Below are 27022 nucleotides of genomic sequence, written 5' to 3'. Positions count from 1 at the left end.
ACAGGACTTATGTCTGTCTACCATATTAAAATCACTGGACTTACTTATGCACACAGTACTCTTGATGTCTCACACTCGGGACCTAAATACCACTCCGACAGTACTGCATATGCAAATCCTAGTATATGCTATATAGTACATTCACAATGGTCTAAAACCACAGAAAAACTACTGTGGTAGATTTATTGCGGTAATGCTATTGGGGACGCATCGACAATTTATGAACAATAAATATTCATCTTTAAGGTGTCTATCCTATCCAGATTTACCTAGGAGTAAGCCTCACTGAACGCAGTGGGATTCTTTTCCTGTAAATACTCACAAGATCGTGCTACCAGGTGCCACAAGGCTCCTGTTTGTGCCTACGTTTAATGTTAGTACAACTGCGATTGTATTATATTATCCTGTCTGGGTGATTTTTTTTAGTCAGTGAAAACCCAGCTCTTCTCAACCCCCAGGAAATCCTTTAAAGCCCGTCGCTGCCCCCATGTCTATTTAAAGCCGCCTTCCCGCTTACTTTCCCTTCCAAGCCCCCTCTCCTTCCGATCCTTTCCCCCCCATAAGCCCCCCTCCCCGCATTTCCGCTTGCGAGGCACTTCCAGGCCAATCCTTCTCTTTGCCTTCTTCCCGCCTGCGCTGCCGTGCGCATGCTTAGATTATGCAACAGGCCCCAGCGCTTGAGTGTCCCAGCTGCAGGGCGGCGGCGGGGCCGCTTAGGTAGCAGGTAGAGGCCGGGTAGAGGGTGGTAGTGGTGGCGGCGGCGTGGGGGGAGCAGAAGGGAGGGGAAGGCGGCCCGGCCAGCCCTCCCTTTCAGGTGGGAGTGGAGAGACGGGGCGGAGACGCCTGCCGTGGTCCTAGCTGCCTCCTGCCCGCCCGCGCCCGCCTGCCCGCCTGGCGAGCAGCGCAGAGCAAGCGAGCTGGCAGGCGGCGTGAGTGGCATCGCTACCCCGGGCCAAGTCCCGCCTGTTCCGCGACGGCGAGTGGGTTGGGTTCCTGCGCTGTGTGCCGCTCCCCCCTTCCCTTCCCTTCCTCCTCCCTCCCTTCCCGCTGTCTCTCTTTTCCCTCCCTCCCTCCCTCCCTTTCCCCGGCAGGCAGTAGGAGCCGCAGCGGCAGCAGCAGCCCGGATCCCCTGAGCCATGGCGCTGTGAGAGCAGCACATGGCGGCCGCAGCAGCCATGAACCCCCCACTAATCCATACAACTCCCCCCTGAAGAGCCACCGTGTAACTGCAGCCGCCAGCCAGCCAACCCACCAAACAACCCACCCATCTTAGTTGAATAATATTATCCAGCAGCCCCGGCTCCATCACTTCCCACCCGCAACTCTTACTCCTGCCTCGCCCGGACCGCTGCTCTGCTGCTGCCGCCGCCGCCGCTACCACCACTACCACCGGTTCCCCTTCCAACAAGCCAATCTGGTTCCCCCTGTGGCCGCCATGGGAGTGCAAGGCTTCCAGGACTACATCGAGAAACATTGCCCCAGCGCCGTAGTGCCGGTGGAGTTGCAGAAGCTGGCCCGGGGCAGCCTGGTGGGTGGCGGCCGCCAAAGGCCCCCGCAGACCCCGCTGCGACTCCTCATCGACGCCGAAAACTGCCTGCACCGGCTCTACGGCGGCTTTTACACGGACTGGGTGAGCGGCGGGCAATGGAACCACATGCTGGGCTACTTGGCGGCGCTGGCCAAGGCCTGCTTCAACGGCAACATCGAGCTCTTCGTCTTCTTCAACGGCGCCCTGGAAAAGGCCCGGCTCCACGAGTGGGTGAAGCGCCAGGGCAACGAGCGCCAGACCGCCCAGCAGATCGTCAGCCACGTCCAGAACAAGGGCACCCCGCCGCCTAAGGTCTGGTTCCTCCCGCCCGTCTGCATGGCGCACTGCATCCGCCTGGCCCTCATCCGCTTCCACATCAAGGTAGGCAAGCGGCGGAGGCCTGCTGTGGCGCTAGGTGCTGTCCACGCTAAATTGCCAGCTCCTGCCTTTTCCCTCCTCATCAGGCCTTCATTGCACCAGCGCCCCCTTGTATCTGTCCCCCTGCCCCATTGCACTAGCGCCCCCTTTCTTGTGCCACCTTGTGACTCGAGCCCCCCCATTCCTTTTCTGCACTTGTTTCCTCGCTAGCATTCCCATTGCCAATGTTTTAGTCCGTTTACTCAAATGGGGGCCCCTACTGCTTTCCTTGGGGCCCCTTTGGCATCAGGGCACCAGAGAATCAATGGTCAGCTCCTGGACTGCTTTTCTTTGCCCGGAAGCGCCTGTGCACTCCTTGGATGCTGGCACTGGGGTTTTTTTGTGGGGGGAGAGGGGGCAGCACTCTAAGATGGCAGCAGGGTTTGCCCTCTTGAGTATGGCTCGACGGAGTTCAGAGGAAGGGTGGGAGGGAAGTTCTGTCTCCCCATATCCGCAAAATGTCGTCAAAACCTGGCGGTGTCGGCGGCTTGGGCGGGGAGAGGAGAGGAGGTGCTATGAGTTTCCTGGGAGCAAACATGCTCACCGCTGGCCATTAATAGTCGCCAAAAAGTTTAAGCTGCTTCTGTGTTGGTCGATCTCTCTCACTCTTCCTCCCCCGAACAGAAATAAGTACTCTCCTTGCCTCCCCCTTCGCAGCTCCGGAGCTGCAGGGTGCCCTTAGCAGGCAAAGGGGAGGACTTGGTAAGCACCCTGATGCCCTCAATCTCTACGGGGATTTTTCTATTTATACATACTTACCAAGCTTTGAAAACCAGATGAAGGTGATATGGAATATTCGACGGCTTCCATCCACAGTTATAGATGTCCTAACGAGTAACAAAGACTAGACTTGCAATCGTAATTTTTGTGTTGTAAGCACTTTATTTTTGGCATATATACATATCCCCCTCCTTTCTTATTCCACATCTCGGGTTCCATTTCTTTTCCCATTCTTATAGTGGTATAAGATGGAAAAGAGGGAAGTTTGGTGTCTGGTTGAGAGTTTGAAGACAAGTAGATAGGAAAGTGAGTCTGCAACACTTGTTCTCTAGAGTTCGTACAGTTTTGCTCATCTTAAAAACACTCCAGTGAGGTGTGTTCTGACTCCATGTTGTTCGGGAGGCCATTGTTCTGATCACTCAGATTTATAAAATGTCCCTTGCAAGCTAGCAGTAGCTCTTCTGGAAACAGACTTATCTTTGAAGCCAGTAATTTGTTTTTAAAAAGTACTATCACTTCTGCATCTTGTCTAAACGGTAAGTGAAATACTGAGGGGCTTTAGACACAAGTTTGCTGAGAAAATGAAAGCAGGCAACAACCTCTTTAACAGATGATTTACATGGAAGGGAAGTTGCAGCTTATACTAGCCTGAAGGTTAGCTCCTGTAAAATGACTGATATAAACAGGTGAAATATACTCAGGTAAAAGGATTTTGTGTAGTTTTAAGCTCCTTATTGTACATGTAAATTGGCAACTGCTGTGCTAAAAACTAATAATGCTGATAGTTTTAAGCTGTAGTTTGATTATTGTTTAGCCCTGATTGCCCTTACATTATTTGACATTAAGAGGGGAAAAGTTGCAGACTTTGTCAGTTCATAGTATAGTATTATGTGACCTTCTGTGCACAGATCTGTCATCGGAGCTTAACATTATCAGTCTTTTGAGCTGTCCTTTTGGCAGATTAAACATAGCTGTAATAAGGACAAAGGATATTTTTAAGGGTAGGAAGAGTTTTCCTAAAAAGAGACAAATTTCTTATTTTTTAAAAAAGAAAGTTAACTTTTTCTGAGCTCAGTGAAACTGGAAAAATAATACCAGAGGCTTGCTTGGATTGGGTGATTTTCTGCTTAAAACTTAAGTTGTAATGCCTAGAAATCATCCTGCATTTTAGAGAGCCGGTGATACTTCAGACAAAATTGATAGTGGAAGTCCCACCCCTTGTTTCATTTGTAACTGGTAAGAAATTTTATAAGCCTACAGGCTGACAGATCTAGTGTAATGATTGGCTTATAGGAATAACAGACATGAAAGTGTAGCACTGTGAACAAGTTAGGTTGTTCTTTTCCTGTGTGCTTCTTAAATTCTTCTGTATGGAAGTAGAAAGCTGTTAAGTGCAACCACACTTTGATCTGTAACTTAATCAGATGTGACATGCACTTCTAATAAAGGACTGAATGATTGTGTCTGCAAACTTGTTATTACAAGTAGACAATACTGATTTTTTTTTATAGGACTCAGGATGAGGAGTCTTGTTTGCTTATTTCACGGAGTGCTGATACTGCTTGTTACAATAGCTTGGAGTCCAAAGTTCTTGCTTTACTAGTAATATCTCTTATAGGTCTACACTTACAGAAGAATCACCAGGGAGGTGATTAATGGCTCTCTGCGAGAGGGGGTGGTCCCTGGCTGCCTGAAAGAGGCAGTAGTGAGACCACTCCTGAAGAGGCCCTCCCTGGACCCAGAAAATCTTAATAACTATAGGCCGGTAGCAAATGTTCCATTCCTGGGCAAGGTCCTTGAACGAGTGGTGGCAGGCCATCTCCAGATGAGACCGATTATCTGGATCCATTTCAGTCGGGTTTCAGGCCTGGTTTTGGCACAGAAACAGCCTTGGTAGCCCTGTACGATGACCTTTGTCTGGAGAGAGACAGGGGGAGTGTGACTCTGCTGATTCTCCTTGATCTCTCAGCGGCTTTCGATACCATCGACCATGGTATACTTCTGGGGAGACTGGCTGAGTTGGGAGTGGGAGGTACTGCATTGCAGTGGTTCCGCTCCTACTTGGCAGGTCGCCTCCAGAAGGTGGTGCTTGAGGAACATTGCTCGGCACCCTGGACTCTCCAGTATGGGGTTCCGCAGGGGTCAGTTCTGTCCCCCAAGCTGTTCAACATCTACATGAAACCGTTGGGTGCGGTCATCCGGAGCTTTGGAGTGCGTTGCCATCAGTATGCTGATGACATGCAGCTCTATTTCTCCTTTTCATCCTCTTCAGGTGAGGCTGTCAATGTGCTGAACTGGTGCCTGGCTGCAACAATGGACTGGATGAGGGCTAATAAACAGGCTCAATCCAGACAAGACTGAGATGCTGCTAGTGGGTGGTTCTTCTGACCGGATGGTGGATGTTCAACCTGTCCTGGATGGGGTTGCACTCCCCCTGAAAAAGCAGGTTCGTAGCTTGGGGGTTCTCCTAGAATCATCTCTGTCACTTGAGGCTCAGGTAGCCTCGGTGGCACAGAGTGCCTTCTACCAACTTCGGTTGGTGGCGCAACTACGTCCCTATCTGGACAGGGATAACCTGGCTTCAGTTGTCCATGCTCTGGTAACCTCCAAATTAGGTTACTGCAATGCACTCTACGTGGGGCTGCCTTTGAAGATGGTTCGGAAACTGCAGCTTGTGCAAAATGCAGCAGCCAGATTGGTAACAGGGACCAGACGGTCCGAACATATAAAACTGATTCTGGCCCACTTGCACATTGGCTGCCTGCATGTTTCCGAGCTCGATTCAAGGTGCTGGTTTTGACCTATAAAGCTTTACATGGCTTGGGACCACAATACCTGATGGAACGCCTTTCCCGATACGAACCCACCCATATACTACGTTCAAGATTAAAGGCCCTCCTCCGGGTGCCTACTCCAAGGGAAGCTCGGAGGATGGCAACAAGGGAGAGGGTCTTCTGAGTGGTGGCCCCCAAATTATGGAATGATTTTTGTGATGAGGTGTGCCTGGCGCCAACACTGTTATCTTTTCGTTGCCAGGTCAAGACTTTCCTCTTCTCCCAGGCATTTTAGCATGTGTTTTATACTGTTTAAATTTTTAAATTGTGTTTTAAATTGTTTTTATAAGATCTGTTTTAAATTGCATTTGTTTTAATGTTTTTAGTTACTGTAAACCGCCAGAGAGCTTCGGCTATGGGGCGGCATACAAGTATAATAAAATAAATAAAATATGTTGAGAATTTCATTTTAGAGGTTATTTTAATACATATTTGACTGAGGTCCAACAAATCTTTTTATAATCTATAACTCAAAAATTTGTGTTTCTTCCCAAAATTCTGTCACCTTACTTTTTGTTTTAAATGTGATAGTGTCATTGTTTGTACATATTTTTCATTTTACTTTAATAAGTAATATATAATAAGTAATTACTTATTACTTTAATAAGTAATATAGTAATATATACTAATATACAAATTATATTTTGTTATTTTTATTCCTTCAGTTTGTTGCTCAAAGAAGCTTGTGGAAGTACTTCTAAAGCTTAAAAACTATTTTTCTTTAAAGATATTTTTCATTTGTGTCTTTTTTGTACAGCAAGAAGTGACTTGATCCTTTATTTTTCAGTATTTTCTGTTTTTGCATATTTAATGCATGTTGGCAAACGTTCCTATACTGCTAAGTCAAATGAAGTAAGAGTTTTTGAGACTGGTATGTTGAAATGTCAAGTGGGTATTTCGACTAGCAAATTGCATAGTCAGTGGAAAATCTGTAGGCTATGAGGAGCGTGGGAAACAATATTCAGGACATGTGCTCGTCGTTTCACTTCTTAGTTACATATTCAGATGATGGGTGCATAAGGCAAGTAAATGTTGGGGGCACTAAGTAAAACTCTGGAAGAAATAATAATAAATGTAGTTTACTATTTGACATGTCATGTGCGTTTCTATATAGAATCGGATTTTAAACTGAACCTTGTGGGAGTAGTTGTCATTTTCAGTCTCATTGTAAATACTGGTCTCTTTTTCTTATTTATTATTTGTTGCAAGACCAATGTTCATAAGGTCTGCTTTCCCACACAGTTTTTCTTTGCCATTTCTGCACATATTAGCTGCATTTGGGAAGTATGGAATATATAGCGTTTGTGTCATAGGCAGGGTGGACAGATGAGGAAACTGCAGCTTCCTTTTGACAAAATATGTGAATGGCAAGCAGAAAAGAAAAGGGGTATGTCTCTGTGCACTTTTATGTTGTATCTGGATCACAGTATCCAGGACTGCCTTTTTTACACATGCCTGCCTGCTTACTCAAACATCATTAGAGGTTCTGCTTTATGTTTTGCTGCCATCAGAGGGCTGATTTGCCATGGGCCAGTCAGTGCCTTTTCACTTGTGATGGTGAGGCTGTGGAACTCCTAACCCAGGCACGTCTGTCTGGCCTGCTGTGTTGATATTTTGGCATCATGCCAAAACCATTTTATTTTGCCACCTTCAGTTTGGTTTAACTTTCCCTCTTCTTGTGACTTTTATATCTGGCTTCTGGTGTTTTAGATATATCCCATCCACTCTATGAAGCGCTCAGGACAATTTGCAACAAATTAAAATCGCAGTGTCATACAATGCAATAAAATAAATTAAAAATACTACAAAGGCAGAGATCACCAATAAAACATGACCCTTACAGAAGATACTTGGCAGGCAAAAGACTGCTAGAATAAAAATATCTTTACCAACTGGAGAAAGACAGTCAGAGATGCAGCCATCTGTGATTCATGGAATAAGGTGTCTAACAATATTGGTGCAGCCACTGATAAGACCCTCACTCTTTGTGCTGTCTACTATGCCTCCATTCTAGATGGGACATGGAGAAGGGCTTCTCCTTCTGAGCAGGATGGTATGGGAGGAAGTGATCCTACAGGTATTTATTTTTTTAATATTTATAGGCCACCTTCGAGAAAGGTTTATCAAAGCAGCCTGCACAATATCATATAAAATACAATTCCAGGGATAACACGACATTGAGTAAACCAGAAAATACAGGTTGCAGATATTGAAGGCAGTACATTTTTAACATTTTAAAATAATGCCACTTGTTATTAATCACAATAACAAATATGATGGTGATATTTATTATCTGCCCTTCACCACGGGGCAGGTTACAGCAACATAAACAACTTTTAACAAACTGTGAAGGAAATGAAAGGAAGGAGATAAAAGAAACACATAGAATGGTGATAAGAGCCTGGTTGATGCCAGGACGTTTGGACTGTGTGTTTAAGTGTTCCACCAATATACAATGGCTCATCTTCAGCACTCAGCTCAGGAAGCTCCAGATGATAATGATAATGATGGCAATAATAATAATATGTCTAACACACAGAATGTCAACAGGTGAATCTTTCCCCATAATTGTATTCCCAATTTAGATTTAATTTCTTCCTTCCACACAGCTGTTAAAGACACAAGAGCCCTGCTTTCCCCCAATGCCAACCTTAAACCATGCAAAAAACTCGAGTAAAAGCAACACAATTTGGGCAGCTTAACATATTTTAAAATAAAAATATTTAAAATGAACATATATAACTATAAAAACACACTCAAAACCTTGATAAACAGCAACAAAAACATACTGAGCATGTGCAGTTTCACATTTTAAAACTTACTTTACCCATAATTGTTTTGCTCACTCATTGCCTTGGGCCAGCCACTAACTCTCACCCTAACTTTTGCCGTATGGATGTGGTGAAGATATAGAAGGCAGCATTAAAATGGCCACAAAAGGAGACTGGCTGCAGTCCTAACCTCACTTACTTGGGAGTAAGCTCCATAGGATAGAGGACTTACTTCTGAGTAGACCTGGTTAGAATTGCAGCCTAACACCTTGTGTTATAGACATAAATTTTTACTTCCTTTAATGAGAATGATGCATCTTTGTACTATACTATAGTACTTAGTACTATAAAGCCCTATCCCCCCGTAGTACACCTTCAATAGCATCTTAATCTGGTCTGATTACTGCAATTTGATTTACATAAATCCCATTAAATTTGAAGAGACTTGCTTCTGAGTAGACATATGTACATTGTACTATAAGTTAACCATACAGTGAATTTTTAATGAGTGCCCAGGTGTGCATTCATGGGAGGACGCTCTGAGACAACCTCCCATTACTTTTTTGACAGGCACCCCCCTTCCAGATTCCTGCTGTCTCTACAGCCAGAGCCAATCAGCTTGATCTGTCTCCACTCACTGCCACTGATAAAAGGGGGGGGGGAGATGCGCTGGGGCTTAAATAAGCTGAGATGGCCCCTTCTCTTTTTTTTTTTTTACAATAATTTTTATTCAAATTTTCATAAAACATAGAAAACAAAATCATAAAACATTCAAAGACAAAAAACAAAACAAAACAAAAATGATTAAACAAAAAAAAATAAAATGTTGACTTCCCATTTGTCACATATCAAATCAGTTATAGATCTACAATATATAACAATCCTGTCTCTTAAATCATATTATAAAATCACTTTCCTCCAGTAGTTATCTTAATTAATCATCAAATCTCATAAACATTACTTTATTCTTTCCACAAAAAGTCAAAGAGAGGTTTCAATTCTTTAAGAAATATATCTATCAATTTTTCTCCAAATAAACATGTCAATTAATCCATCTCGTTAATAATAATAATAATCTTATTGTCATAACCATAGTCCAAATAAACATTTCGATTAATCCATCTCATCAAAATCTGTTAGGTCCAATAATTTCAATAGCCATTATTCCATTATCCCTATTAGTTCCATCTTCCATCTTCAATAGTCCTGTTAAGTCCAGTAATTTCAGTGTCCAATCTTCCATTATCAGTATTCCATAATAATGTTGCTGTTGTAGCCATAGTCATATAATAAGAGTCTGATGGGAATTTCCTCTATCCCAAATATTTTCTTGCCATCCATTCTGAATAAGTTGCTGAAATACTGTTGTAAAGTCATATCTGTGTTCTTCTTTTTTACAAAATGCACTGGCTCATCTCTTAAGAGTTTTTCCATTGCCACATGGCTGCAGTTAATTCCATAGATTTTCTCTATATCAAGCTCCATCACATCATTCCAGTCCAGAAGATTATCCAAGCCATTGATAACTTTATCTCTAATATCTTCATTAATTTCTTCAGAGATAACGTTAAATTCCAAACAGTAGATTTTATTTCTAAAATCCATAAACTCCAGATCTTTTTCCAATTCCACATTTGTTCCAATCTCCAGGGCTTGTATCTTCCCTTTATTTTTTCTTTTCTCATCTCTGATCTCATTCTCCTCTCTCACAGGATCCCCTATTTCTTTAAGCTCCTGCGTCATTTTGCTCAGTTCAATTTTCAGCTCCTTACTACCCTGTCGCAGGGTTTGTTTCGTTATCTCAATCTCATCCATTATTTTCTGAAACATAGTTACTTCCAGATTCTCAGCCACTTTCTTGATTGCCATTTTTAAAACCACGAAAACAAAGCAAAACAAAAATAAAGAAGAACCACTTCTTATTTCAGCAACAATTGGGTTAATATTCCAGGCTTGATGACATCACAGTATAAACAGAGCAACCTGCCTTATCTCTCTTTGTTCAAGAATGCAAAACAAATTTAGTTCCCAGCATCAAAACAGTTAGCGGCGTCGTGAAGAAGCAGATTCGTCAAAATAAAATAGACCAAAAAGAGAATAGTCCCAGACAATATAATATTCCTCGGAATAGAAATCAGGAATAGAAATCCCTCTTCTGTTTATTATCTTTAGAATGCACTTCCAGGACAGCTTTTTGCGACAGAAACAGAGATAAGCTGTTAATTTCGTGAATAACAGAGAAGAGCTATATCTCACCCAGAAGTTGTCCAAAGCCGATCAATCTGACAAATCTCCTTTTGCTGCAACAATTTAAACCAAGTAAAAAAAATAATAGAAAGAAGGGTGCTTGCCTGTTAGTCCGTTCTCTCTTTAAAGAAAAGATAAACGTATCGCTTAAACAGATAGAGCTTGTTAGGAAGTCCGTCCGGCATTGTTGGCTGGACCTTATCTCATAAATTAATGAAATCCAGTCCTCCCAACAAAAACAGGCTTTTGAGGTTGATCTCTACGTTTCTCCCTGCCCGGGAGAAATTCCATCAGTCAAAAAAAAAAATGTTCTGACTGATTTATATCTGAATAAGCTTCTTTTGAGGCGGGAGCCCGTCCCAAAAGCAGGCACAAGCGAAGTCACCCTTCCCGGAAGTCGAGATGGCCCCTTCTCTTGATGCATTCATACCACACACACCTCACTTGTGTGCCATACTGATCAGCTCTCTGTGCGGTGGGACCTGACTGCACTGGCCGAAAGGAAGGAAGGGGAGACGGAGGTGGCTGCGCACACACACAGTGAAGGTTCACAAGTTGGTGGTGTATAGACAAGCTGTTAATTAATATTTAAAATTCATAAATAATTCCTCTCGTGGCTCTTTACAACACGCCTAGGATGGCTTCTCGTGCCCTCTTGGGGTCCTGACCCCCAGGTTGGGAACCACTGATCTAGAGTTAAGAGTGATCAGTGAGGTGGCCGAATTTGCTGATAGTAGTAAAGTGTTCAGGATCATTAAAACCAAAAGGAATTATGAAGAGCTCCAATAGGACTGCTCAGTTTGGAGTGAATGGGCAGAGTAAAATGACAAATGGTTGTTGTTGTTTTTTTTACAATAATTTTTATTCAAATTTTCATAAAACATACAAAACAAAATCATAAAACATTCAAAGACAAAAAACAAAACAAAACAAAAATGATTAAACAAAAAAATAAAATGTTGACTTCCCATTTGTCACAGATCAAATCAGTTATAGGTCTACAATATATAACAATCCTGTCTTTTAAATTATATTATAAAATCACTTTCCTCCAGTAGTTATCTTAATTAATCATCAAATCTCATAAACATTACTTTATTCTTTCCACAAAAAGTCAAAGAGAGGTTTCAATTCTTTAAGAAATATATCTATCAATTTTTCTCCTAATAAACATGTCGATTAATCCATCTCGTTAATAATAATAATAATCTTATTGTCATAACCATAGTCCAAATAAACATATCGATTAATCCATCTCATCAAAATCTGTTAGGTCCAATAATTTCAATAGCCATTATTCCATTATCCCTATTAATTCCATCTTCCATCTTCAATAGTCCTGTTAAGTCCAGTAATTTCAGTGTCCAATCTTCCATTATCAGTATTCCATAATAATCTTGCTGTCATAGCCATAGTCATATAATAAGAGTCTGATGGGAATTTCCTCTATCCCAAATATTTTCTTGCCATCAATTCTGAATAAGTTGCTGAAATATTGTTGTAAAGTCATATCTCTGTTCTTCTTTTTTACAAAATGCGCTGGCTCATCTCTTGAGAGTGTTTCCATTGTCACATGGCTGCAGTTAATTCCATAGATTTTCTCTATATCAAGCTCCATCACGTCATTCCAGTCCAGAAGATTATCCAAGCCATTGATAACTTTATCTCTAATATCTTCATTAATTTCTTCAGAGATAACGTTAAATTCCAAACAGTAGATTTTATTTCTAATATCCATAAACTCCAGATCTTTTTCCAATTCCACATTTGTTCCAATCTCCAGGGCTTGTATCTTCCCTTTATTTTTTCTTTTCTCATCTCTGATCTCATTCTCCTCTCTCACAGGATCCCCTATTTCTTTAAGCTCCTGCGTCATTTTGCTCAGTTCAATTTTCAGCTCCTTACTGCCCTGTCGCAGGGTTTGTTTCGTTATCTCAATCTCATCCATTATTTTCTGAAACATAATTACTTCCAGATTCTCAGCCACTTTCTTGATTGCCATTTTTAAAACCACGAAAACAAAACAAAACAAAAATAAAGAAGAACCACTTCTTATTTCAGCAACAATTGGGTTAATATTCCAGGCTTGATGACATCACAGTATAAACAGAGCAGCCTGCCTTATCTCTCTATGTTCAAGAATACAAAACAGATTTAGTTCCCAGCATCAAAACAGTTAGTGGCGTCGTGAAGAAGCAGATTCGTCAAAATAAAATAGACCAAAAAGAGAATAGTCCCAGACAATATAATGTTCCTCGGAATAGAAATCCCTCTTCTATTTATATCTTTAGAATGCACTTCCAGGACAGCTTTTTGCAATAGAAACAGAGATAAGCTGTTAATTTCGTGAATAACAGAGAAGAGTTATAGCTCACCCAGAAGTTCTTTAAAGCTGATTCATTTGACAAATCTCTTTTTGCTGCAACAATTGAAACCAAGTAAAAAAAATAATAGAAAGAAGGGTGCTTGCCTGTTAGTCCGTTTTCTCTTTGAAGAAAAGATAAACGTATCGCATTAATCAGATAGAGCTTGTTCGGAAGTCCGTCCGGCATTGCTGGCTGGACCTTTTCTCATAAATTAATGAAATCCAGTCCTCCCAACAAAAACAGGCTTTTGAGGTTGATCTCTACGTTTCTCCCTGCCCGGGAGAAATTTCATCAGTCAAAAAAAAAATGTTCTGACTGATTTATATCTGAATAAGCTTCTTTTGAGGCGGGAGCCCGTCTCAAAAGCAGGCACAAGCGAAGTCACCCTTCCCGGAAGTCCCGACAAATGGTTGTTATGTGCCTTCAAGTCGATTACGACTTATGGCGACCCTATGAATCAGCGACCTCCAAGAACATCTGTCATGAACTGCCCTGCTCAGATCTTGTAAGTTCAGGTCTGTGGCTTCCTTTATGGAATCGATCCATCTCTTGTTTAGCCTTCCTCTTTTTCTACTCCCTTCTGTTTTTCTAAGCATTATTGTATTTTCTAGTGAATCAGGTCTTCTCATGATGTGTCCAAAGTACGATAACCTCAGTTTCATCATTTTAGCTTCTAGTGACAGTTCTGGTTTAATTTGTTCTAACACCCAATTATTGGTCTTTTTCGCAGTCCATGGTATGCGCAAAGCTCTCCTCCAACACCACATTTCACATGAGTTGGTTTTTCTCTTATCCTCCTTTTTCACTGTCCAACTTTCACATCCATACATAGAGATCGGGAATACCATGGTCTGAATGATCCTGACTTTGGTGTTCAGTGATACATCTTTGCATTTGAGGACCTTTTCTAGTTCTCTCATAGTTGCCCTCCCCAGTCCTAGCCTTCTTCTGATTTCTTGACTATTGTCTCCATTTTGGTTAATGACTGTGCCGAGGTATTGATAATCCTTGACAAGTTCAGTGTTCTCATTGTCAACTGTAAAGTTACATAAATGTTCTGTTGTCATTACTTTAGTCTTCTTGACGTTGAGCTGTAGTCCTGCTTTTGTGCTTTCCTCTTTAACTTTCATCAGCATTCGTTTAAAATTATTATTGGTTTCTGCTAGTAGTATGGTATCGTCTGCATGTCTTAAATTATTGATGTTTCTCCCTCCAATTTTCACACCTCCTTCATCTTGGTCTCAGCTTCTTCAACACTCTCAAATCCCCTCACCACGTTAAGGTGTGCATCCTAAAGGGGGTGACAAATGGAATTCAGTGTAAAAAATGTAAAGTGTTACATGGTGGGGCAGATAATCTTAATTTCACATACACTCAGGGTGGATTGATTTAAATACCCAAGAAACCCCTTGATTTAAATCAAGCTTGTCACTTACAGTTCTTTACATATTTCTTAAACAGTGGTGCAAATCTGATTACTGATTTTTTTTATTTTACAACAATATAACATTTTATAAGTAGAGTACACTTTGTGTAATTGTTTCGATAACTTGATCTTACTTAATTTAAGAAATAGGGCATAATATTGCCTGTGTCAAGCTGCAGATGCTTGTTTTTTGAGCTCCCTAGGGAAGCTGAGTGATGCTGAAGTAAAACAGGGAATAGACTTACAGCATCACCATTATGGTCTGCTGTGATGTTCCAAAACAAGGGGCATGTTGCTTAATATAAAACCAGAAAATGACAACTCTTAACTGTATCTTTTCTGTGCTGTGAACTTGGGTTATAGATTCTAAACCTAGTTAACTGATTAAACATGCCATAAGGAGGTTAAACGTTTTTCCTATAAACATTCGACATAGCAGACAGCTTGTTGAATGACACTAATACTAAAAGGCATAGAAAGTCTTGACGAATGGTGCATTCCCATAATGCAGTAAAAAGTGAATTATTAAGTTTACTAACCAGTTGATCCACATTGTTCCTCAGACATATCCACATCTTCATCCACATCATTTTCTCCCAATAAGCAGGCTTCATTACAAAGTTTCATCATTCTTGAAACTAGGCCCTGCATCTCCTTGCCCTGTTTACACTTTGCACATTTCCTTTGTTTGCCCAGGGAAGGAATTTCTTCAAAATTTTCCCAGATGGGGTCTCTTACATCCAGAAGCCATGGCAGCTCTTCTGTGGCAAAAGTGTAGGAACTGGAAGCTGTGCCTGTACTAGAATGTCTTCCTTTTTCTTCTTTCCAGTCCTCTCCACTGTTCCTTTCTACTCTGCCTCCAGCTGTCTATGTTGTCTCCTTCTTAATTCCTTTGCCTTGTGTGGCCCAGCTCTACTACCATATAAGCTCAGAACAACATCATCTCATTCTCATCCAGCCTGTGTCTTTGGACATGTAACTTTAGTCAGAGAAACAGAAACTGAAAGTCCAGAACTTCCCAAGAAGCAAGTTTGTAGTTAGGCTAGGTAGAGCCATTTTCATGAGATGAGAAACTGAAATGAATGCCCATGTTTGATTGGTAGGTAACTTAAGCCATTAATTCATTGTCATGAGACTGTAAGTGTAAGTTTAGCATGTTTGTAATTAGATAGAATTGAATGAGAGACATTTACTATTTTAATTTTTTTAAAAACAATCCAATTTACATTTTAAAACTCTGATTATTTTTTAAATCACTCATTTTTATCTACCTGCATATACACTTATGGGGTCTGAACTGGCAGACTGACCAGGAACAATATCTTGGGGTCATAGTGAATAGCCTGATGAACATGTTGACCCAGTGTGCGGCAACTGTGGAAAAGGTGAATTCCATGCTAGGGATCGTTAGGAAAGGAACTGAAAATAAAACTGGTGATGTCATAATCATGATACAAATCTATGATGCAACTTTATTTGGAATCTTGTGTGCAGTTCTGGTCGCCTCACCTCAAAAAAGATATTATAGAGAAAAGATTCCGAAAAGGGCAACCAAAAATGATCAAGGAGATGGAGCCACTCCCCTAGGAGGAAAGGTTGCAACATTTAGTGCTTTGTACTTTAGAGATAAGGCAAAGAAGAGGTGACACTTGCTGGACACAGGAGCAGGGGAGAGTGTGCGTGTGCTCAGGTCCTGCTTGTGGACTTCCCATAGGCATCTTGTTGGCCAGGATGCTGGACTGGATAGGACATTGTTCTCATACAGCAGGCTCTTCTAATGTTCTTATGTTAACTAAGGCACGTGCTCCTGTAGTCAGGAATGGAAGCAGTTCACGCACAAACCAAAGCTGAGGAAAGGTACTCCAGACCACTTCTGCCACCTGCTCATCCAGTTATAAAGCTGAATCCAAGAGCACTCCCAAATTCTGAATCTGATTCTTTCAAGAGAAGTACGACCCCATCCAAAATAGGTTAAATCCTGTTCCACAGTCATGACCAGGAGCTAGAGATGTAACATTTCTGGAAATTTTGAAGCCATGGAAAAAAACCCATTTTTTTCTGGTTCTTGGGGGGGGGGAATGGAAAGCTTTGGGGAAATTGAAAAAAATGCAATATTAGCACTTTTTACAGATTGAAAGTCACTTTGTTACTTCAGGAACATAAAATGTAATTATGTACAAGTTGGTTTGGCATAAATTATCACATTTAGTATATTAAAAGTACATTTTATTCAAACAATTATTACAAATTTAATTTCCTTTTTTAAATTTTTACTTTTTTTGGTAACAAATGGAGCTACAAGCTCCTGAACTGTAAGGAACACCTGACCTGTAAGGAACCTCTTTGGTTTTGCCAGTTTATGAGGAGCAGGCAAAAAACAATTAAAAAAAGAAGAGACCATCAACATCAGTAGCAAAGAAAATTATTTGTTCTGCTAGTCCTCCACAGTGTCAAGCAGACATGAAGTACCCATTCCCATAAAAAGTACTGAGAAAAAGGGGAGGCCCAAGATTCAATGAATATGCATGAAATTTAATCAAGCTCGTTTTTTGAGCTATAGCTATCACTATCAGTTTCATTCTGTGCTTCTGCTTCATTATGTTTGTCATCATCATAGTTACCATGGACTTCTAAAAACTGAAGGCTTGGCCGGATTGAAGCAAGCTTCTCTACCCTTTCACATGTCAGTTTATTTCTTGATTTCATGTGTTTTCAACATAAACCAGTTTCTTTCACATGCTGCAGAAGATGGAGGAATCTGAAGTAGGCGAGAAGCAAGAGGAGCCAGAGACTGTGTTGTGCAAAGACATTGCCACCATGTTGCAGGAGGGATACATTTGGCAGAAACACAGACTGCATTCCTGGACCAAATACCTGAAGATGTTCCTGTATTCTGCAACATTTGAAAGTACCTTTCCAACATCAAGTCCTAAGTGTGATGCTTGTTTTGTAATCCTGTCAAATGCAGTAGCAATGCTATCATCGCTTACATTTTTGCCTTGGATCCAACAGATTTGCAGCAGCATGAATTGGATGGCAATAAAATTTCCTCCCTTTATTTATATAAAATCTTTCACTTTACTTTCTTCTGTAGTTTTAAGTGGAGATGCACTGAGATTCTTAAAAACAGTTGTTTTTATCTTGGCCATTTGATAATGAATTTCTGATAAAAGTGCACTGTCTGATTCAGATGCAGTAATTGCTGAAGTAATTGGCTTTAGAATCTTCAAGGATTTTGCAACTGAGCCCAGAAGACATCCCCATCAAGTACAGTGTTCCTTACACTCCTGGGCACTTTAAGATCCTCAGCGACTACTGTTTCTTGCAGAGCTTCTTTGTTTTTTAGTAAACTTGCAAAGGAGATCACCACTCCACCCCATTGAGTTTTACTATAGAGCTTCAGTGTCACTATTTTATTCTTTGCATTTTTTCTTCTTGCTGCTTCTTGAAAACTGCAGCTACAATATGAGTAGCTTTTACGTTTTATAACTTTTTTGCTCTTCTATAGATCCTTTGAACGGTGTCCAGTTTCATAATATTATTAAGAAGCAAGTTTAACCCATGAGATGCACATCCTATTGCAGTAATATGTGGATAATTATCCATTATGATCTCCCATGCTGCTTTCATATTACTTGCATTGTCGGTCAGCAAAGCAAATACTTTACCACTCCCAATTTTCTGTAGGACTTCACATATTTTACAACTGATATACTCTGCAGTATGTCCGTTCTCTCCTGTTTCAATGCATCTGTAAAAAACTGGTTGAGTTATTACCACAAAATTTATAATTCCTTCTCTCACATTTGTCCATCCTTCTGTATGTACTGCAAGATTCCGTTACACGTTCGTATTCTGACTCTAAAAGAGGCTTGCTCAACAAATGTCTGCTGGGCAAACAGTATGATGGTCATAGTAATTTAAAAGCTTCCTGCAAGTATGTATTTTCAGTTATTGACAATGGGGTTGCAGAAGAATATATTACTCTCGCAAGCGTTTGGTTAGTGTTTTCCTGATCTTCAGGTGTCATCTTGTCTACAAATGAAGCTATTGAGTATTTTTTGGATGCAGTTGTTTTCAACATTTGTTTCCTTGACGATGCTGCTGATGGGACAACACTTTGTGATGATGCTGATGTTACGGATGGAGCAGAAAGAGGACATTGAACAAGAATGTTGGGGAAAGCTACATGTACTTTCATCATTATGGTCCTCCTCACTTAGATCCATGAAGGATTTTTTAATATCTACAGGACATTTGTTACATATAAGAATGTGTTTTGTCATCCTAGTAGCATTTGGAAATGCATATTTCATTTGACAGTATTTGCAAATCACATTTTTTTCTCAGAAGAACTTATAGTGTGGAAATGCCTCCATATGCTAGATGTTGGTCTCACCATTTTCCGGGGGGGTGGGGGGATAAAAAATAATTTAGTGGCTAGCTTGCAAGTAAACACCAAGCTATGGTTGGGGGGGGGCAATAAAGCATCAGATTAGTAGGAATTAAATTATGATGTACATAAGGGTTATGAAGATAAACTAATGCAGTTAAAATATGGTTCAGTTTTCTGAAATCAGGTAAATTTAAACTTACCTTTCAATTAAGTATACTTTCAGCTCCTCTTTGTTGCTCTGTACTTTCTTCCAGTCCTTTGAGGCCAGAACGAAGCAGATCCACCCAGAAGCAAAAAAGAAACTGAAACCTTTTCCCTTCTCTTGTGACAATGGCAGTGTCCCCTAGAGCAGTGGTTCCCAACCTTGGGGCCAGGACCCCCAGGGGGCGCGCAAAGTAATCCAGAGGAGGCTGTGAACAGTAAAGAAATGAATTATTTATTAATTTTTTTAAAAAGTCTTTACTCCTTCTGCACTGTCTGCTTTCCACTGCTACTGCAGATGACACCTCCCCCTTGCTCCAGACAAGAGGGGAGGCCTTTTGCTGAAGCTCCAGAGCCTCTTTCAGGTGCACTAAGGGCAGGCATCTGCCTATAAAATACATGGCAGATGCCAAAGGAGGCTGAGGGTGGAGCTACCAGGAAGAAGAGGGGATTACTATCACTGATTCCCATCTCCTTGCACTGCCGCTACTGGCAACGCCCTTACTTAGAATGAGAGGAGGGGGCTTCTTGTGAAGCAAAAAGAAGCAAGGCTGCAAAGAAAGGCTGCTTTCCCCCTTCCTTCCTGGCAGCCAGCCTGCCTCCCTGGGGGGAGGGGGTCACAATTTCCCCCCCAGCTTATAAAGGGGGTCCCGTGCTCATAAAGGTTGGAAACCACTGCCCTAGAGGCAGAAATGCATCTTCCCCTTGCATTTGAGAGTTGTAGTCTGAGTTTGCAACCTAGAACTTGCTTGGCCTTGGTTTACAGAAATTGTAGTAATCTGATACTGTACATAGTTCTTAGAAATCATTTGGAGAAGTAAATATATGAACACCTTGTCTTAAACATTTTATTCATCATGCTAAAATAAAACATTCCATAATCCATTTTTTCTTCATTTTTTTCAATTTTTCCAATTTTTGGGGGGGGAACCCAAAAAAGTTTTTTTGGGGAAAAAGTTTTTTTCCTGAATTTTTTCAATTTTTTTCCCAGGCCTTCACATCTCTACCAGGACCACACCTGTCTTGTCTGCAGCAAGCTTAATTTCTTTGGCCCTCAACTAGCTTATTTGGATGCTCCAAGGTGCAGAACCCAATCAGCTTTGTTGATATTAGATGACAAAGAGAAATATGTAATCCACATCCATATGCTTGGAATGCATATGTGACAATACACGCCAAATTTTTACTAGCAGTTCTGTGTAGATGTTGAATAATGTGATGGGCAGAATCTGTTCCTGAAGGGCACCGTGCACCAATGGCCAAGTTGTCTAACAGGAATCCCTATCACATTCTGGAACTGACCCTTGAGGAAGAACCAGAACAACTACAAAACAGTATTTATCAAACTCATCCCTGCCAGATAGTCCAGAAGGACACCTGGTAGATGGTATTAACAGTGCTGAGAAGTTCATCAGGGACCTACTGCTCTGTTCTATGGATTATAGATTTTAATTGACAAGAGCATCCTTGAGGTCCCTGTGAAGACTCAAATGGTTAGGTATAAATGTTTTAATAAAATAAATCAGCATCAAAGGTTTTTTAAATTGGATTTTAAATTTAAATGTGTTTTTATTTAAACATCATAGTTAGTATGCCTCCTTTAAAAAAGAGGGGCATTTTTAAAATGATAGGTTGCTAGAGTTTACACGTAAAACTGAATAATGACTACTAATCCTACTGGCTGCATTTGCATACCACACTAAACCATGATTTAGTGCAACATGCACAAGCCTTCGTGAGACTTACGCTCCTGCAGTCCCCTTCCTCTCTTCTTATCCCATGTGACCGGAAGAAGAAGCTTCCACTTTTAGTTATCCATAGTTTGTTGTTTGGACAGAATAGTGGTTAACCATAACTATGGTTAGTTTCAACAAAGCAGCTTGCTGGCTTGTTTAAAATTTACACTGTTAATGTTAACCAAAGTTTTTCACTTCGCTTGACAGATTAACCCCAAAAAGAAAGTGGGGCAAGGGGGGCATGTAAGCTGATGGCCTGCTCAGTTTCATGCACATTACAGTAAACCATGGCCTAGTATGATATGAGAATGTAGCTATTAAATGTTGTTTTCTATGTAATAGAGAAACGGGGAAATATATCTGACTTCTGAGGTAAGGATTATAAATGGCATAGCAAGGCTGTAATCCTGTATCCATTTTCCTCACATAAGCCTTATTAATCTGGATGGGGCTTCTGAGTAGACTTGCATAGTATTGCCCTGCAAGTCATGTCTTCTGTTTAGTATTGCACCAGGGATTAACATTCCTTGCAGGCACTGAATTCTAAGTGACACCGTATTACAAAGCTGGGTGACATGGTCCTCCAGGTGTTGTTTGACAATAAGTCCTATCAGCCGTGATCGTTGGCTATGCTAGCTGGGACTGATAGGAGTTCCAACAACATTTGGTGCTCCACAGGCTAACCATGCCTGCCATATAATGACCTGGTTCACATGTAATGTTAAGCCAAGCTGTGGTTTAGTGCAAATGTGTGGGCTCTTGGAGAAGGATTTGTAGCTGTTTTGCAGTTTTCTGGTTGTTTAGCTTGTGGTTTAGCTCTCCAGACTAACCACAAGCTTTAGCCAAGGTTTGTCCTACGATTTATGGCTCATGGTTTGTCCAGGAGAGTTAAACCACAGGCTTGGATATGGACAACATGACAAGCCATGGCTTAGCACACCAGCAGAACAACTGCAGAGGAGCAAAGCAGCTGCTATCTCTGCTCCAGGAGCCCACATATTCACGCTAAGCCATGGTTTTAAGCAGGCATATATCTCACTTGGGAATAAATTGCATTACCCTGAACACACCCAATCTCGTCTGATCTCTGAAGCTAAGCAGGGTCAGGCCTGGTTAGTACTTGGATGGGAGGCCACCTGGGAATACCGGGTGCTGTAGGCTTAGAGGAAGGCAATGGTAAACCACCTCTGAATACCTCTTTCCATGAAAAACCTATGAATATATCCGAAAAAGATTGATAGGGTTGCCATAAGTCGTAATGAACTTGGAAGGCATATAACAACAACAGTATCTCACTTGGATCATCCACTGAGCATGTATTCCTGTTTTATGTTCTCCAGATACCTAAGCTGCAGTGTGTTCAGTTCCAAGTGATTTATATTTATGACTCTCAAACAAATAGCATGGACGTTTATACTCCATCCTAGAAAAATATTTTTCCCCAATAACTTACATTTTTTCCTTCTGGAAAAATCAGGACACTTGATACCATGATATTCTACATTGTACATTGAGACTGACTTGCAGAGTGTGTGTGTGCAATTCTTAATTATTCAGATAAATTGTCTTCCTTAATGTGTTTGCATACATAGAGCCAAACAGAAATCTTTTGTTTATCTAGTTACAATTTCTAGAAATCTGCAGTGCAAAGGGCATGGATGAATGTCCAAAGGTTTTGATTATGATCCTGTTGTATAAGGCAGCATACCCAAACGGTTAATTGTTACAGCAACTGCTTAATATGCATGTGTTAAAGAAATGTATGAAATTCAAAATGGGAGATGCGATCTACATTATCTAGTCACACTTCACTGACCAACTTTGATGGGTTATGATGTCACAAGATTGACATGTGGCTTATCCTGCCCACTGTCAAAATCCTTTGTGAGGGGTTCCGAAGCGTGGGAACCACAGTGCAAGGGGCTTCGCCAGTCCTGTGCTTTGGAAGCCTCCTCACAGTTCTCCTTTCCATCCCTCACATTGGAGGTGAAAAAGAGCTTCGTGTGGAATTATTTATTTATTATTCAATTTATATCCTGCCCTTCCTCCCAGTAGGAGCCCAGGGCAGCAAACAAAAGCACTAAAAACACTTTAAAACATCATAACAGACTTTAAAATACATTAAAACAAAACAACTTTAAAAACTTTTTTTTAAAAAAAGCTTTAAAAAGAAAAGGCTTAAAAACATATTAAAAAGCAATTCCAACATGGGGATGCTTTCAAATCCCTTTGGGAGCCTCTGCTTGTGTCTCTTTTCCTTCCCCAGTGTCAGAGGTGGAACGAGAAGCATGGGGCGGCTTCAAAGAGCTGGGGATAGAAACTGCTTCCCCCTCCTTGAGTCCAAGTTCCATGCTCTTACCTCCAGAAGGAGAGGGGCTGACTGATATGCCACACCACAGGATGAGCCCTTCTGTTGATCTACCATCAGAAGGCCAAGATGGAACCTGACAAGCCCATCTTGAGTTTGAAACCACTTAAATGGATTACCTGTTGTCTTGTAAATACTTTGTCTGAAGGGGACAAGTATGTTTCTGAAAGGTCTTGGCGGGTGTGGTGGTGGTCTTGCGTGTCTTTTATGTAGATTTAGATGTTTGAGGGTGGGGGGGAGCAGAATAGGGAGTTTGGCCTGTTCTGTTATTCTCCTCTGCATATAGTGAAATTGGGAGTGGCTGTCAGGTTGCTTCCCCTCCCCTCAGTTAGAAGGCAATGCTTGGACTGGGACAGCATGCTTGTTTTGAATGTGGGATCTCCACTGGCCCTGATTATAGTGTTTAGGTGAAGGGTGGACGGTGATTCAGAACAGCATTAAAGTTTGGTTGAGGATGGTGTTGATCACTATGTGGTATCAACAACACATATCATAGTATACAACAAGCTAGAGCTGCACGTTTGTAATGTGTGAGAAGTTTTTAAACATGAACTGTTAATACACATTTCAAAATGTTTGTACAGTTTGCTTTAACTTTAATGCGTCTTTTGTTCTTCCTTCCCTTTCATTTTTTTTAACATAGGTTGCACAGAGCATTGAAGACCACCATCAAGAAGTAATTGCTTTTTGCCGAGAAAAAGGTTTCCATGGCTTGGTTGCATATGATTCAGATTACGCATTGTGCAACATCCCTTACTATTTTAGTGCCCATGCCCTAAAACTGAGCCGTAATGGAAAAAGCCTCACAACAAGCCAATACCTGATGCATGAAGTTGCCAAGCAACTGGACCTGAATCCAAATCGGTTTCCTATTTTTGCTGCTCTTTTAGGTAGGTGGAATGACACGTGGAAGCCCACATTAAACTGATTTTAAAAATGTGTTAATGAAAGGACCATGTATTTCTGTGCATGCTAGTTTATCATCTCTTCATCCTCTTGGTTTCTGTTTTTAAGTCCCCCCCTTTTTGGGGGGTGTCATCAGTTACAACAATGAATTAAAATCCTGTACCCTTTATCCCAAACACATTTACATGGAAGTAGGTTCTTTTAGTCGAAGAGGTACCTGAAGTAAGGCTGCAATCCTAAATGTGATTACTTGGAAATAAGCCCCACCGATACAGGACTTGGTTTTGGATAAACATGTTTCTGAATTAGAAGTGATACAGGAAAAATGTAGATTAGTTACCTTATAAATGCTTATTACCATATTCAGTCACTCTAATTGCATTATCAGCAAGTGAAATTTGAATTTAGGATTATTATTTTTCCAACTCTGTCAGACTTCACTAATTTCAAGTACTGCCTTGATTTTAAAAAAAGTAAATGAGACTACCATTTATTGAAAACAAGTTACATACAGTATATACTTTAAAAGTATTGCATATTGTATATTCCAGGTAATCACATTCTACCTGATGAAGATTTGGCTTCATTTCATTGGAGTTTACTTGGTCCAGAACATCCACTAGCCTCTCTTAAGGTACTTTAATATGATTTCTGGCATTTAAACAAACAACCTAGTATAGAAATAAGTCATAATTTGGGCAACTTTTAATATTGTTGGATGTTTTCCTGAGAAATTAAGAGATTGGTCTGCAGTCTGCTTACTCTAAAGTATCACCAAAGACTTAAAGAGGACTACTCTGAGAACTTGCTTCACTGCAAGTTCTTTACCCTTTTTCATGCATACGGTAACGTACACTGTTTTTCTAGGTTTAGTTCTCATTTTTTCATACTAAATGCGCTTGCATCAGTGATGTGACTGCAGGTGTGACAATATTTTCTCTTTTTCCTTTTCCTTTTTTCCTTTCTGATAGCTTTGAGAAAAATATGTATTCAGCTATGCTTGATATGTTCACCAGCTTAATAAAAAAGTTGCAAGTGTGGTGTAAGAAACTTGTAACAAAGCTTGGGTGTTGATGACTGAGAGGGCTGCTTCTGCCAGCTGTGTATAGCTTATGACATTTAGGCATCTGAAACAGTGGTAGTCTTAGGCTTCTGATTATCTGGGAGGATCTGTTGGACTTGGTTGGTCATGCATACCTGAAAATGTATGCTGAAAATGAGATCTGGTAGTTTAAAGACCCTTTTAGAACTATTATACTTTTTTCTTTGGTAGAAGAACTAATTTTTAGGTTATCCAAAGTAAATTAGATTTAAAAATTCAGATGACCTTTTAAGTTATCAGAAACCAAATGTTAAGTTATAAGTAAACTCAGATGATGGTTTAAACGAGATAGGCATCTTTTGTTACATTTGTGTTTTTCACTTTTTCACCTAGACACCTGTATACATACCATACAGAATAGAGTTCTGGTGTTGAAGTTACCATCATTGTAAAAAGTATGGCAGGAACCTTAGACAGATTTAACAGTATAACTTAAAGTTTTCTAACTATTTGTTGCAAATGTATAATACTTTTATGTTTGTTGAATGAGCAAGAGTCCTGTAGGAAAGTATCTGTGTCAAGAATCATCTTTAGATAGGTTTGGAGAAGAAGGCAGCAGACCCAGTAACAATGCAGTCGTAACCATGTTTACTCACAAATAAATTCTTCTGATGAAATTACAACTTGCTTCCAAGTAAGTTTGTTTTATACCCTAAGATTCAAGGCTGGTCATGCACATTTAAAAAAAATCTTGGGCGGAATAAAAGCACCTTGGACTGTTTAAACCTGCAGCATTGCAAGCCATGACATCTAGAATCATCACATGTAGGCTACAAATCTGCATGCTGGCTGCCGGTCTTGCTTGCACTTTATATCCAATATGAGTAGTGTAGTTATCTATTGGGGGTGGGGAAAGCAGTTCAATTCATGTTAATGATCAGAAGGTGAATAGCAATCCTAATCTCACAATAATGATTCAGGTGTCAATTCACATACCAGGGTATGGTCTGAAGGCATGTGAGGCCATCACTTTGCTGAAGCTAAGTAGGTCTGGGTCCTGGATGGGAGGTCCATCTGGGAACCTAACTCATGTATGACACCTTAAGTTCCTTGGTGAAAGAAAGGCGGAATATAAATGTAAGAAAATACTAAAATAAATAACTAATTGGAAATGTCTCACAGCCATATGAAATGGGGATGATATGTGTGGTGGAGCAAATCTTCCTTAAGTAACTGTCCTGTTACATATTTTAATGGGCAAATAGGTTTCCCCCAGCCTGCACTGGCCTCTTGTACTTACTCCTTTTTCTGTTTGCCTGGGCAGGCAAGGAAAACAATCCAAATGTCTCAAAGTGGGAAGTTAAGCTACTCTGAACAAAGATGGTCAAAAGAAGTCCAAGTCCTGTTAGCAAACCTGATCAGAGGAGGCTCTTTTCTTCAGACTCAACTAGATCTAATAGAGGAAGCTCTGTACGTTACACATGCCTGGCATACTCACATATATAATGGGGAAGGAGTCGTATTTGCAGCAAAAGGGGTGCATGTGTTAGGGGGGGCACTTTTCTTCTGAAATGAGCTCTGATACCATAAAAGCAGACCCCTCCCCAAGTTTTAGATGTGCGTAAACAAACATGGTTGCCCATGATATATTTAGTTTGTCCCTTAGGCACCTTTTGACGTAACAGTTTTATAAAATTGGGGCCCATGTGCTGTTTCTCATAGTGCTCCAGAAGGTTCCTCAACCAAGCTGTGAAGATTTTTCAGGGAGCTACAAGGCCAAGGAGGAATTGGTGAAAATCTCTTTCCCTTTCCTCCCCCCCCCCAGTGCAAGTGAAACTGCTAATTACAATTCTAGTTCCAACCCATAATTGTTGCATTGCTAAAAAAGTTTTTTAAAAATCTATTTCTTGACTTTTATTCAGGCCATAGTTTTAAATTATTTATACCTCCAAGGTACCTAGTTATTACCTTTTTTTTTTGCAGATAGCCAGTAATAGGGAAAAATAGCACAAATAAATGTTTGTAATATTTTGGGGTCTAGCTCATCCAAGCACATTATCATCC

General features: G+C 40.7%; 1 protein-coding gene across 2 annotated transcripts in view; it reads left to right on the top strand.

Moving 5' to 3' along the window:
- Nucleotides 1-639: 639 nt before the first annotated feature.
- FAM120A (family with sequence similarity 120 member A) overlaps nucleotides 640-27022 on the top strand; it is an 85152-nt gene continuing 58769 nt past the window's right edge. The window contains exons 1-3 of one of the 2 annotated variants that reach the window (XM_061618180.1): nucleotides 640-1909; nucleotides 23654-23900; nucleotides 24468-24550. In XM_061618180.1, coding sequence (XP_061474164.1) covers nucleotides 1436-1909; nucleotides 23654-23900; nucleotides 24468-24550 — 804 coding nt within the window. In that variant the 5' untranslated portion in view covers nucleotides 640-1435. The remainder of the gene's footprint in view (nucleotides 1910-23653; nucleotides 23901-24467; nucleotides 24551-27022) is intronic. The other variant, XM_061618179.1, reaches the window with a different exon arrangement.

Source organism: Rhineura floridana, chromosome 3 (genome assembly GCF_030035675.1).
Source record: "Rhineura floridana isolate rRhiFlo1 chromosome 3, rRhiFlo1.hap2, whole genome shotgun sequence".
Taxonomy (NCBI): Eukaryota; Metazoa; Chordata; class Lepidosauria; order Squamata; family Rhineuridae; genus Rhineura; species Rhineura floridana.
Note: the sequence above shows the minus strand (reverse complement) of the source record. Positions and strands in the feature narration are given on the sequence as shown.